Source organism: Musca domestica, unplaced genomic scaffold (assembly GCF_030504385.1).
Source record: "Musca domestica strain aabys unplaced genomic scaffold, Musca_domestica.polishedcontigs.V.1.1 35, whole genome shotgun sequence".
NCBI lineage: Eukaryota > Metazoa > Arthropoda > Insecta > Diptera > Muscidae > Musca > Musca domestica.
In genome coordinates this window covers 497,445-511,609 of record NW_026712315.1, presented here as the reverse complement: position 1 = coordinate 511,609, position 14,165 = coordinate 497,445, and the positions used below count along the sequence as shown (strand labels likewise).

At 36.7% G+C, this 14,165-nt stretch overlaps 1 protein-coding gene across 5 annotated transcripts in view; it reads left to right on the top strand.

Annotated features, from left to right (window-relative positions):
- The window catches only part of LOC101888990 (matrix metalloproteinase-14), a 118,613-nt gene that overhangs the window by 35,312 nt on the left and 69,136 nt on the right, over positions 1–14,165 (top strand). For all 5 annotated transcript variants that reach the window (XR_009342807.1, XM_005179291.4, XM_059125662.1 and 2 more), the window contains exon 2: positions 8,467–8,793. Coding sequence is in view for 4 of the 5 variants with exons in the window: in XM_005179291.4 (XP_005179348.1) it covers positions 8,569–8,793 (225 nt within the window). In the remaining variant the exon portion in view is untranslated. The remainder of the gene's footprint in view (positions 1–8,466; positions 8,794–14,165) is intronic.

Here is a 14,165-nt window from a genome sequence, read left to right as displayed (position 1 = left end):
GTCTTTTTGGTCTATTTATCAGAGCATGGTTCAAAAACCCATTTAAACAAAATTGTAAAAATAACAAAAAAATATTCTACAAAATTGCTATAACCTCCACCACAGAATGGAGGATATATTAAATTTGTGGTTTCGTTATCAACACCTCAAAATATTTGTCGGAGGCCTCAAAAAGTATATACAGGGTGAGATGCAACCAACTTCAGAGAGCTGTCATTTCTAAGCCACTTGTCCGACAAATGTTAAAATTATTCCAGTGACTGCTCATTATATTGTTTTCAAGCGTACAAAAAACATTTTGGTGAGAATTTCCCGGGAAAAAAATTATTCGTGACGGAATTCAAGCGTGATAGTGTGATTTCTTTATATTTGGCTGGATAGCCACAAGTGGCTATCGTTAGAGCCCTCCAGCATTTAAATGCGAATAAAATTTTTGTGTCTCGTACCCTCGCTCGTTACCGTGACGCTGGTAGTGTAGCCCAATATCAAGGAAGTGGACGGACGGAACAGCAACATCACGACTTAATTAAAACCCGCTTCGCAGTGGCCGAAAAATGGAAAAAATGGCAATACTCCATTCGGGAAAATATTGAAAAATGAGCTCGGGGTAAAGCCATTGAAATTCCAAAAAGTACAAGAACTAACACCGCAACAGAAAGAAAATAGACTCAAAAGAGCTAAAGAGTTGCTTCGCTTGGCCGAAAGTGGTGAACTGCAAAATTTGGTTTCTCGTCTCCGATGAGAAAACATTCGTTGTCTAGCGGTTTTTATTTGCCAAAGAGATCAGCTAAAAATGTGCACCTTCGGTTGGCCCCCAGAACTCAAGCGCCACCTATGGTGATGGTGTGGGCCGCCATTACAGCCGATGGTCGCTTTCCGCTCGTATTAATCACCAATGTCTGATGCCAGAATATTATCGCGAAAATATTCTGGAAGGTCTATTAAAGCCTTGGGCACATTTTGGCCCCAGGCCTTGGCCATAAGTATAAAGCCTAATATTATCGCAAAAATATTCTGGAGGGTGTAGGGACATTCCTACAGGACTCAGCACGCGCCAGCCAAAAAGGGTTACAAAATTATGTTCCTCGCTTAATTTCCAGCGAACAATGGCCACCAAAATCTCCGGATACCAATCCGTTAGACTATTGTGTCTGGAGTATTTTGGAAAGCAAGGTTGGCCTCACCTCAAGCAAGCGCTTCGCCGGGAATGGGGCAAAATACCGCAGAGCAACATTCGGGCGGCGTGTTAGGGTTTCATTGACCATGTGAAGGCCATAATTCGTGCCAAAGGTGAACAATTCCAACAAATCTAAACTTATTCTAAAACTTGATGCTATTTCCGACATTTGTTGCTCTCATTCAAAACATTAGAAAAATTTTAAAATTATGATATTTGACTTTGTTGCAGTTTTTTTTATCTCAATCTGTATCTTATGTAAATGTGGGATATGTCGGCCCACTTCTGATTTTCATTGTTTTTTCTTAATATTATGTATTGAATTCGAAAATATCCATCCACCCTGTCTGGTAATCCTTCCCCTCCCCACCACCTGTTTGTTTGGAGAATTTCAGCATACATAAGATACCCCTTTAGTATTTATTTAAAAAAATAGCTCAATATCGCGGACCTCTACGTTCATTTCATAATACGCTATTGCATTGAAGAATTTTTCCATTTATATGAGTTCCACTGTCATTACGAGTAAATTTCGTAAACGTATTTTGTGGCTGCTTCCCTCTCGTAGCCATGTCTAAACCTTTTGATAAGATAAGATTCGAAAATTCCAAGATATGATTCAATGGTGTCGAAAATTTTTGGGAAACAAAAATTCTATTCAAATACAGGTGCTTTGGTTAGTTTGGCTTGGTAAGGGATTTCCAACCTAAAATCAGCAACAACAACAACACCGAAATTGAATTACACATTTCTGTTTAGCCGCCAGGAACTTGACCTTATAGATAATAAGTCAATATAATATTTTGTTAATAATTTATTTACAATGCCCCCGCACAAAGGTGTTTCCTCACGGCAATTTACTCACATGGGCCATGCTTCCTCTTCTAAATATGACCATGTTCAGGGTCTAATGTGATTTTTTTTTTTTTTTTTTTTTTGTTACACATCGCTCCGATGGCATTCGATTGAACGCGACTGCTCTAAGATAAGAACAGTTTGTTTTATGAGTTTATGCACTTTTTGTGAGCGACAAAAAACGCTGTGAAATACTCAAAAAAAAGTAAACAAAAGCAACAACATAATAAGAATCGATATTTTTGTTGTTCCGCAACTGATAATGACCACTCGTTTACAATGGTTTTTTTTTGTGAATAATGTCAAGTTCATTACTCGTCAATTTAGTCAGCATTTTGAAAGGAAGTAAATATTTATTTAATATCACAATTTAAAAAAAAAAAACACAAGGAACAGAATAATATTCACACTTTTAACATTGTTTCAGGAGAATATAATGCTATGAAAAATATATTCTCAAGGGGGAGGAAAACCGGGTGGATAAAATCGAGAGGATAGAAAGATGATTTTAAATACATTTTTATGAAATTAGACCCTCAAGCAAATTCAAGGTACTTCATTTGCGAAAAGTCCACCTTAAATTTGTAGATCCGTTTCAACAGTTCGTGTTGTGCTTTACAGTACTGAAAATTCACAATTTTTTCATTTTTAGGACATTTTTAATCCAAACTTTATACACAGTACTAAATCCTCAGACTTCCAAGGTTTCACATGTATTATTCAGATTTTTTCTTTTTCGGGAGGAATAATAAGAAAATATTTACTTTTTTCCAAAAAATCTTCAAAATCTTACATTTTAAAGTTTACCGAAGAGGATATTAGGAAAAACCCAACCAAAAAACCAATTTTTCTCTCCAAAACTGTTTTAACTTCTCCCTTTGTAAGTCCAAGAATTTCAGTTCTATCCCTTCTCCCACAGACATTGATCGAAAATTGGTACCATTTAGTACTTTTTGAAAAATTATAGTAGGCATTTGCAAAACCACCGCCATATTTTAGATACCAACAGTGACCTCAGTATCAAATTTATGGATTTCAGACCTATCCCTTTACCCACTAACAAATTTAATACCATTTAGTATTTTTCGTACAAATATAGGACGCATTTCAAAAATCACAGCCATAGCTCAATTCCAGATACGAACAGAGAAATCAATATCAAATTCGAAGATTCCAGGCATATCTCTTCACCCATTACCAAATTTAGTACCATTAAGTAATTTTCGTACAAATATAGGTCGCATTTGGAAAACCACCTCCATATTTGGATTCCAGATAGCAACGGTGACCGCAGTATTAAATTTGAGGATTTTTGACCCATACCTTCACCCAATACCAAATTTAGTACCATTTTGCATCTTTCGTACTAATATAGGACGTATTATCAAAACCAACGCCAAATCTCAAAAATAGCTAACATCAGTAGCCTAAATTTAATATTTTTTCCAATTCCTTCACTCAATACCAAATTCAGTACAATTTAGTACTTTTCGTACAATTATAGTACACATGTCCAAAACCATCGCCATATCTCAATTTCATGTGCCAACAGAGAGCTCAATATCAATATAGAGATTCCAGACCTATCCTTCACCCAATACCAAGTAATAGTACTTTTTGTCCAAATATAGGGCGCATTTCCAGAACCAACGCCAAATCTCAAATCACAGCTACCATCAATAACCTAAATATTAAATTGCATAAATTTGTTTCCAATTCTTTCACCCAATATCAAATCTAGTACCACTTAGTACTTTTCGTATAATTATAGTAGACATGTCCAAAACCATCGCCATTTCTCAATTCCATATACCGACAGAGATCTCAATATCAAATTTGAGAATCCCAGCCATATCTCTTCAACCAATACCTAATTTAGTACTATTCGAACAAATATGGGACACATTTCCACACCACCGCTAGATCTCAAGCAAAAATATATATCTAACCCTTCACCCAATACACAATATAGTAACATTCAGCACTTTTTTTACAATTAAAGTACACATTTCCGCAATCACTGTCATATGTCCAGGCTACGCTTGAACAACGACCTTAATGCTAAATTTCAGATTTATCCGTTCACAAAATACCAAATGGTACCATTTTCGAAATTTTGTAAAATTTTAAATTTAAAGTTGGAATAATCCAAAACTCCTTTGGTGCATGTATCAGTGTCACTCATTCGAAATTTCAGGATCCCACCTCCATCGACTCATCACAATTCCAAATTTTCTGTAATAATTTTAGTACCTTTAGTACACATAAGTACGAATCTCCAAAGTTTCCTACATACTCCAATCCTACACTCCCACAGCAATCCCAAGTCAAAATTTTAGACTCCATTCCTATTGGTTTGCCCGAATACAAATTGTACTTTATTTAGTACATTTTAGTACATATAAGTAGAAATTTCCAAAACTACCTACACTTTCCAATCCTACACTCCGACAGAAGTGGTTCACGCAAATTCAAATTGTACCAAATTTTGTACACTTACGTTCAAATTTTCATAACTACTTACATCTTATTTTCAAATTTCAGAATTCCAACTTTATAGGTTATCCCAAAATTTAAATTGTACCAAATTTAGTACCACTTAGTACACATTAGTACGAATTTCCTAAACAACCTAAATTTCAGAATTCCAGCTCTACGGTTCACCCAAATCGAAATTGTACCAAATTTAGCACCATTCAATACTTTTTGTGCACATAAGTACAAGTATAAAGTTCCTAAACAACCTCAGTTCTAGAATCTTGTTTCTAATTTTTAGAATTCCAGCTCTATCGGTTCACCCAAATCGAAATCGTACCAAATTTAGTTCCATTTAGTATTTTTGTGCACAAATTTCGAAAACTTCTCCATATCCCAATCCTGTACTCCGTCAGCAATGTTAACTTCAAATTTCAGGATTCCAGCTCCATCCGTTCCTGCAAATTCAAATTGTACCAAATTTAGTACCGTTCAGTACTTTTCGTATACAAGAGCATACACTTTCAAAACTACCTCCTTAAATCAACTCTATTCCTCAACCTTGATTCTCCTTCCAAATGTCAAATTCCTTTCACATGATACGAAATGGTACCAAATGTAGTACACTTTAGTATTTTTCGTACACTTATAATAGGGATTTCCAAAAATCCTTTGGTACATCTATCATACGCTCCATCAGTGACCTCATCCCTAATTTAAGAGGTCTAGCTTTACTGTTTCCTCAAATACAAACGGTACCCAATTTAGTACAATTTAATACTTTTCGTACGGTTTTAGTACGAATTTCCAAAAACCCAGCCATATCTGACTCCTTCGGACCATGGGTGAACCTCACCCGAAATTTCTAGATTCTAGCTTCAGCCCTTTCGTTTGGGCGTTAATGAATCCCTAGAGCATTCAATGAGTCAATTACTTTACTCTGTTATTACCATAGATGTAAAAATTATGTGTCCTCCGTTTTGACGTTTTTGAGTCATGAGTCTCCCATAATACTTAATTTTATTTTATTCTAAAATTAATTTCATTATGAGTGTCTGATCATAAACCTTAAAAATGCCATCAATTTTGGTTTATAAAAAATCCGTATTTTTAATTTGTGACATACCACCCTTTCAATATTTGGTTACATCAGTTTTGGAATTTGGCCTTGTAACCATTAGGTTCACGAAAATAATTACTGGGCGCCATTTGTTTTTTTTTTTTTTTTTTTTTCAAATGAAACATGAATATGAGACAATTTATGACAACTTTACGGCCTTACAGCGCAAAAGAAAGGAAGTGTCACAAACTTCATGTGTGTTGGCCCAAAAGAATGTGCAAAAGAATACCACAAGTGCCAGTTGACCAAGGTTAACATGGTTCGCGCTGGTTTCAGCCACTTTATGTTATTTCAAAAGTATTTTAAGGCCACAACAGGAAGTTAATACAAATACAAAGTTATTTTTGTCGTCTTGGTTTTGTGTCTTTAGCAGCCTTTAAATTCCTGGCATTTGTGTTGGCCATAACTTCAACCTGTTGGCCTTTACCGCCGCCCTGCCCCTAGAGAGTTAGACATTTCGAAATGCCACGACTGATGTGTCTGTTGTGTGGCATGTTGCAAAAAAATGCCAAACAACACGAATCCATAGTTACCCAAACTGATGGGGGGGTTTAACATAGATATTTATAATAAGCTTAATTTGCTATTTGTTCCTTCCATTTATCTCTCTGTCTCTCTATCTCCACTTCTCCTCTCCCATGTATGCCAAATTGCATGTTTCTGCCACTAAATGAAGTGAAAAGTTATAATTAAGGATTTTTTTTTTCGCTGTTGAGTTCCGCTGAAACGGAAAACTTTTCAAATACAGCAATTTTAGGATTTATTGATATTTTTTCTTTTTTGGTTTAGTTCTTTTTTTCTAATTTCGTTTTTTTTTTTTTCATTGCATGTGTGTGGAATATTTTTTATCTATTTTGGTGGCAACTAAAAACGAAGTCAGAACTTTGTTTCGAATTTTTGCACAAATTTTAAAGGTTAATTAATTAAAATTAGGACATTAAATGCCAGGGAGGAAATGGTCAAGGCCAGTTTACACATTGTGTAAGGATCATGTGTAAATTGACTGTTTCCCCTATTTATTTGTAGCATACTTTTAGGTGCTCGCCACAATGTTCATATTCAATTTACTTAGCTGGGATTAAATAGTATTATCTACAACTTACAAAAAATCTCAAATCTATCGTACCTCAATCTCAATCTCAAATCTATGAACCGTCTTTGGCCCTATGGGCTAGGTAATAGTTTATACTGAAAACAAGTGGAAAGCAGTAAGGCAGAGACGAACTTTAAATGCCCTCCACCATTGGTAACGAATTCGGAATTTTTGAAAAAAAAAAAATCCCTTAAAAATCTGTAAAAATCTTAAAAAAAATACCGAATATAGCCGTTATATTGGAGGTGGCGATATATTTGGGGCTATACGAAGATCTGGACCTGCATAGACAATTTTCAGTCACAGGCTTTAGTACTCATTAGGAACTTCAAATACGAAATTTGAAACAATTCCGGTAAAAAATATCGCTAAAATCATCAAAATACCGAATATCGGGTGGTATCGTTATGTGGGGGCTATACGAAGACGTGAACCTTCATGGCCCATTTTCTGTTTTATGCTGTAGTATCTATTACGAACTTCAAGCACCAAATTTGAAACAATTCCGGTAAAAAATGTCGCTAAAATCATCAAAATACCGAATATTGGGAGGTACCGATACATGGGGCCTATACGAACTTTGAATGTCCTCCACCATTTGGAACGAATTCGGAAATTTTCCAAAAAAAATAAATCCGGTAAAAATTCTGTAAATTCCTAAAAATGCCGAATATAGCCATTATAATGGAGGCTATACGAAGACGTGGACCTGTATAGGCAACTTTTGTCATAGGCCATTACAATAACCCAATACAAATATACGAAATCATCAAAATACCGCATATAGGGAGGTAGGGAGGTACCGTTATATGGGGTCTATACGAAGACCTGAACCTGCATAGCCAATTTTCTGTCACAGGCTATAGTACCCATTAGGAACTTCAAATACGAAATAATTCCGGTGAATAATGTCGCTAAAATCATCAAAATACCGAATATAGGGAGGTACCGTTATATGGGGTCTATACGAAGACCTGGACGTGCATAGACAATTTTCTGTCACAGGCTATAGTACCCATTAGCAACTTCAAATACGAAATTTGAAATAATTGCGGTTAATAATCATATAAATTTCGAATATCGGGGGTACCGTTGTATGGGGGTTATACGATATCGTGGACCTATATGGGCAACACTTCTCCTGGGGTTAAAGTACTCAGAAGAAACTGCTTGTGTGGATTTTCAGACAATTCCATTGAAAAACATTGCTAAAATCAATACCGAATATCGGGTGGTACCGTTGTATGGGGGCTATACGATATCGTGAACTTATATAGACAATACTCATCCAGCGGGTAAAGTACTTGGAAGGTACTCCTTGTGTGGATTTTCACACAATTTCATTGAAAATTTTGGCTACAATCATCAAAATACCGAATATCGGGGGTAACATTATATGAGGACTATATGATATCGTGGACCGATATAGCCAATCTTCGAACTTGACCTGCCTGACATCTAGAAAAAAGACAGATCTATGCAAAATTTTAGCTTCCTATCTTAATTCGTTTTGACTCTAGCGTGATTACAACAGACGGACGGACGGAAGGAAGGGGCAAAATCGTCATAGAATTTTAGGGCTGGTATACTATAGGTCTAAGTTACAAACAACCAAATGAGGAACTTAATATACGCTCCATACTATATATGGTGGAGGGTATAAAAAATAAAATTAAAAATTTAAAAAATTTCATTACAACTAATCGTTTTCTTTTTCTCTCTCTCTCTCTCTCTCTCTCGTTGCAGATATAATTATCATAAAAACACACTCACTCGTAATTTGTAAATAACCAAGAGACAAAGACGTCGTTAAACACACAAACGCATTTTTTCCACCCAATCCAAATTATGGTAAATAGAGAACAATTACCACCACCAACAACAAAGCGACGAAATATTTCAACCAACAACAACAACACATCATCAACATCGACAATTGTTCCGAGTCGAAACCAGACCACCTCCGCAAAAATGTCTACCCGCCAAAATTATGTGTTCTTAGGTTTAGCCGTATTGTTAGCAATTGTAGCCACGGTCCAATCGGGACCCGTCTCAACGACCACACAAGCTGAGGTGAGTACAAGCGGGAGATAATTTAATTTTAAGTTGTATCCTAGAATTTAAATTAAAATGTTAGATAAATTCGGAATTTTTGATAAATATACATTTTCTGGGAAAACTCTCTTGCCTTGAGAAATAGTCAAGAAGTTGAAACTCCTATTTGTCGTATCGCAGTTCTTGGGAAATAACAAAATTGTCTAGATAAAACCAGTAAGGAAAGGTCAAAAGTCGGGTGGGTCCGACTATATGATGCCCTACACCACTACGCGTGTTCAGTAGAGCTCCCGTAACAACAAAGTTTGTAATGGCAACTTAGGTGAAGTAGATCGATCATACCACCTATGAACCTCATTTGAATGCATATCATGGATTTGGAATATTCACCATTTCGGAACTATATCCAACTCTGAATCGATTTTTAACAATTTTCACGGAAGCTTTTGTACCTCTAGTACCAATTAACTATGCTGTATAGTGCATGATATAACTTCGATAATGACTACCGGACCGGGTTTCACCAAATAGTAAAATTCGATTGCATATGAAAAAAACTAATTTGGGCTGATATTACATATATGGTGAGCAATAACCGTAAAATCGGATGAGGATGTGTATCGCAGCTATATAAAAATATGAACTGATCTCTATAAAATTTGGCAGAGGTATTTTCGAGCAGTATCTGGTGTCCGGTATCAAATATCATTGCTGTGAAGTGAAAATTACGCATGTGAGGGACTTTAACACCAAATCGGATGAAACATATATATATATGGGAGCTATAGCTATATCTTAACCGATTTACACTTACATTTGAAGCACTTGATTTAAGGCTGAATTCGGTTGAAAATGCCAAAATTCTGTCCATTTGGGCCAATATTAGCCATTTGGTGCACCACAAAACCTGATATCGGTTAAAGATATATTCGGCATCTGTATCCAAATCTGAACCGATCTTGACCTCTGAAGAGGTAATCTATAGAATAGAACACCTCTGATAAGGTCCTCTATAGAATAGAAGAGGTTCACTATAGAATAGAAGACCTCTGAAGAGGTCCTCTATAGAATAGAAGACCTCTGAAGGGTTCCTCTATAGAATAGAAGACCTCTGAAGGGTTCCTCTATAGAATATAAGACCTCTGAAGAAGTCCTCTATAGAATAGAAGACCTCTGATGAGGTCCTCTATAGAATAGAAGACCTCTGAAGAGGTCCTCTAAAGAATAGAAGACCACTGAAGAGGTCCTCTATAGAATAGGAGACCTCTGATGAGGTCCTCTATAGAATAGGAGACCTCTAAAGAGGTTCTCTATAGAATAGAAGACCTCTGAAGAGGTCCTCTATAGAATAGAAGACCTCTGAAGAGGTCCTCTATAGAATAGAAGACCTCTGAAGAGGTCCTCTATAGAATAGAAGACCTCTGAAGAGGTCCTCTATAGAATAGAAGACCTCTGAAGAGGTCCTCTATAGAATAGAAGACCTCTGAAGAGGTTCTCTATAGAATAGAAGACCTCTGAAGAGGTCCTCTATAAAATAGAAGACCTCTGAAGAGGTCCTCTATAGAATAGAAGACCTCTGAAGAGGTCCTCTATAGAATAGAAGACCTCTGAAGAGTTCCTCTATAGAATAGAAGACCTCTAAAGAGGTCCTCTATGGAGTATAAGACCTCTGAAGAGGTCCTCTATGGAGTAGAAGACCTCTGAAGAGGTCCTCTATGGAGTAGAAGACCTCTGAAGAGGTCCTCTATGGAGTAGAAGACGTCTTCTATGGAGGAGAAAACCTCTGAAGAGGTCTTCTATGCAGGAGAAAACCTCTGAAGAAGTCCTCTATGGAGTAGAAGACCTCTGAAGAGGTCCTCTATTAATACAGAATTTTTTTTACGATCTTCGTAATATTTTCCCTTTAGAAAATGTTACGATCATCGTTATATTTTCCATATAAGCAACATAAATTTCAAAAGAAATGTTTTAGTAGAAAAACCTAAAAATGGGGTTCCCAAATTATAAGTAAAAATTCCGACCTTTTTATTTATCAATATTTTTATTTATTTATTTTTTGTTTCGAATTTCCCAACAACCAAGCAACAATTGTCATCATTAGCAAATAATTGTAGAATTAACCATCATTCTAAGGTCAATTTTTGTGTAGAACACTAGGCAAACAAAGTCAACCATTTTTTTTTTTGTACTTTCCTTCTCACTTTGTTGTTTATTCAAATGAAGTAGGAGTGTTGTTGTTATACAGACAACAACATCAACAACAAAAGATAATTTTTAAAAATTATTGTTCTTTTGTTTGCTTTGCAATGTGACGTTCGATTACAAAGGGGACACGTGATTTCCAAATACGATATTTGCCAGTAATGGCCAGCTATTGTCCAGCCACGACAAAGGCAGGGGAGTGTTTGGAGAAGTATATCTGCCTCTTCGTGGCATTACCAAATAAAGCCACTGTCGGCCAACCGGAGGAGTTTAAGCCTTTTTTTCCACAGCAAACAATTCAGTTGGTATGTGAGAACAGGTTGATGATGGTTTTTGGGGCCGCACTGGGTATAGACACATTTGTCTGTCTGTCTCTCTGTCCGACGTCGTCTGTCCGCCGGACAACACTGGCTGTCTGTGTGTACATATAGAGATATTAAAACATAAGAACGTGACAACCTTGCATCGATTAACATACGATCAAGCCAACAACAATAGCATTAAGCAATGGATCTAGCCATCAATCGATCGATCGATCAATCGATGGATGGATGATCCTCCTCTGGCAGGCCTTAACAACAGAAAATTCTCTACGAAGCAGCAGCTATAAAAGTAAAGGCGCGATGAAAACGACAATTATGATTAGAATCAAAAAAACGATAATTGACGGAATTAAATGCAGCGAAATAGCAATCAAATGCGAACAAACAATTGATTATTGTGAGCACGATTTTGGAAAATTTCTAAGCCAATGCAGGCAAACCATAAATGATGATAGAAGGAGGAATTTCCATTCTTATCTTCTGTGATAAGATTTAAAACAAAAGGGAAGGGACATAGATTAGAAAACAAAAGGTTCTCCCAATCCCGACTTTCCAATTATTAAAGCCACTAATATTCAAAACAATAATTTTTAACCATTGAAACTCCCATTCGATTTTTATGGCCATCCAACGAAATATTTTTTTCCATAATTATTTCAAGCCCCACAGTCAGACGTGCATCCAACCACGACCATTGGGGACTGGCTATTATTATGGAAGTTTTTTTTTTTTAATAATTCTGAAAATAAAAAAAAAATATATTTTTTATCAGCTCGCCTGTATCCAACAAATGTTAAGGCTAAGGTCACAACTCGCCGTGTGTGTGTAAATAATTAAGCAAAACTCAGAGAGTGGGAGGGGACGGCAGTAAAACAAACGGTTAGATTTTCTAATGGTTATCACAAATTGTTAACAGAATCTGCCAATAGCACCCGCACATGAACTGTGTGCACAATAAAACATGCAATTTTTGTGTAAATTATCCGCAAGCCATTGTTTGGAATCTGCAAAAAAAACTGCGCATGACGAAAAAGGGACAGAATAGACTGGCCAAGGGGAAATCTTGTCGATCTAACGTAGGGGTTAAAATTTTTAGTTTACAATACCAGATATTACGTGGTAGCAATGTCACATAGCTGACTGACCATTCATGGATGGACACACAAAAAATTATACGAATGAAGGGTATAATATTGGAACACGCAATGGAGAGTGTTACTAAATGCAGTGGATAACATATATGCAAACTAAGAGTTCCCAGAAGACAGCTATCGGACAGGAGACGCACAGAAGAGAAAGTCCTAAAATGAAAGTAGGACCAAACGGAAGAGACATTCTTTAGAAAATAAGATATCTGACGAATTCGTTTTTAGAACGGAAAAAACCTGGAGATGGTTGTCTTAATACTTGAAGACTTCAGAAGAGGTCCTCTACAAGCAAGAAGTCCACTAAGGAAGCCTTCTAGAGAATATAACTTATTTGAAGAATTTTTATTTACAAAAGTAAATTTCAGAAGAAGCCGTATTTAGAACAGATAATCTCAGCAAAGTCCTATATGGAATATAAAACCTTTGGGGAGGCTATCAATAAAAAAGACCGTTGATTGAGATGCTCTATTTAATGGAAGACTTCTGATGAAGTCCTCATCGGAAGAGGTCGAGTTTTAAGCGGAATACTTCCAAAGAGGTTCTCTAGAGAATAGAAAACAGATGAAAAGTTTATCCATAGAATAGAAGACCTCTGAAGATGTTGCTCTTAGAAAATATAGAATAGAAGACCTCTGAAGATGTTGCTCTTAGAAAATATAGAATAGAAGACCTCTGAAGAGGTCCTCTATGGAGTAGAAGACCTCTGAAGAGGTCCTCCATAGAATAGAAGACCTCTGAAGAGGTCCTCCATAGAATAGATGACCTCTGAAGAGGTCCTCCATAGAATAGATGACCTCTGAAGAGGTCCTCCATAGAATAGATGACCTCTGAAGAGGTCCTCCATAGAATAGATGACCTCTGAAGAGGTCCTCTATAGAATAGAAGACCTCTGAAGAGGTCCTCTATAGAATAGAAGACCTCTGAAGAGGTCCTCTATAGAATAGAAGACCTCTGAAGAGGTCTTCTATAGAATAGAAGACCTCTGAAGAGGTCCTCTATAGAATAGAAGACCTCTGAAGAGGTCCTCTATAGAATAGAAGACCTCTGAAGAGGTCCTCTATAGAATAGAAGAGCTCTGATGAGGTCCTCTATAGAATAGAAGACCTCTGAAGAGGTACTCTATGGAGTAGAAGACCTCTGAAGAGGTCCTCTATGGAGTAGAAGACCTCTGAAGAGGTCCTCTGTAGAATAGAAGACCTCTGATGAGGTCCTCTATAGAATAGAAGACCTCTGAAGAGGTCCTCCATAGAATAGAAGACCTCTGAAGAGGTCCTCTATAGAATAGAAGACCTCTGAAGAGGTCCTCTATAGAATAGAAGACCTCTGAAGAGGTCCTCTATAGAATAGAAGACCTCTGAAGAGGTCCTCTATAGAATAGAAGACCTCTGAAGAGGTCTTCTATAGAATAGAAGACCTCTGAAGAGGTCCTCTATAGAATAGAAGACCTCTGAAGAGGTCCTCTATAGAATAGAAGACCTCTGAAGAGGTCCTCTATAGAATAGAAGGCCTCTGAAGAGGTCCTCTATAGAATAGAAGACCTCTGAAGAGGTCCCCTATAGAATAGAAGACCTCTGAAGAGGTCCTCTATAGAATAAAAGACCTCTCAAGAGGTCATCTATAGTGTAGAAGACCTCTGATGAGGTCCTCTATAGTGTAGAAGACCTCTGATGAGGTCCTCTATAGTGTAGAAGACCTCTGATGAGGTCCTCTATAGTGT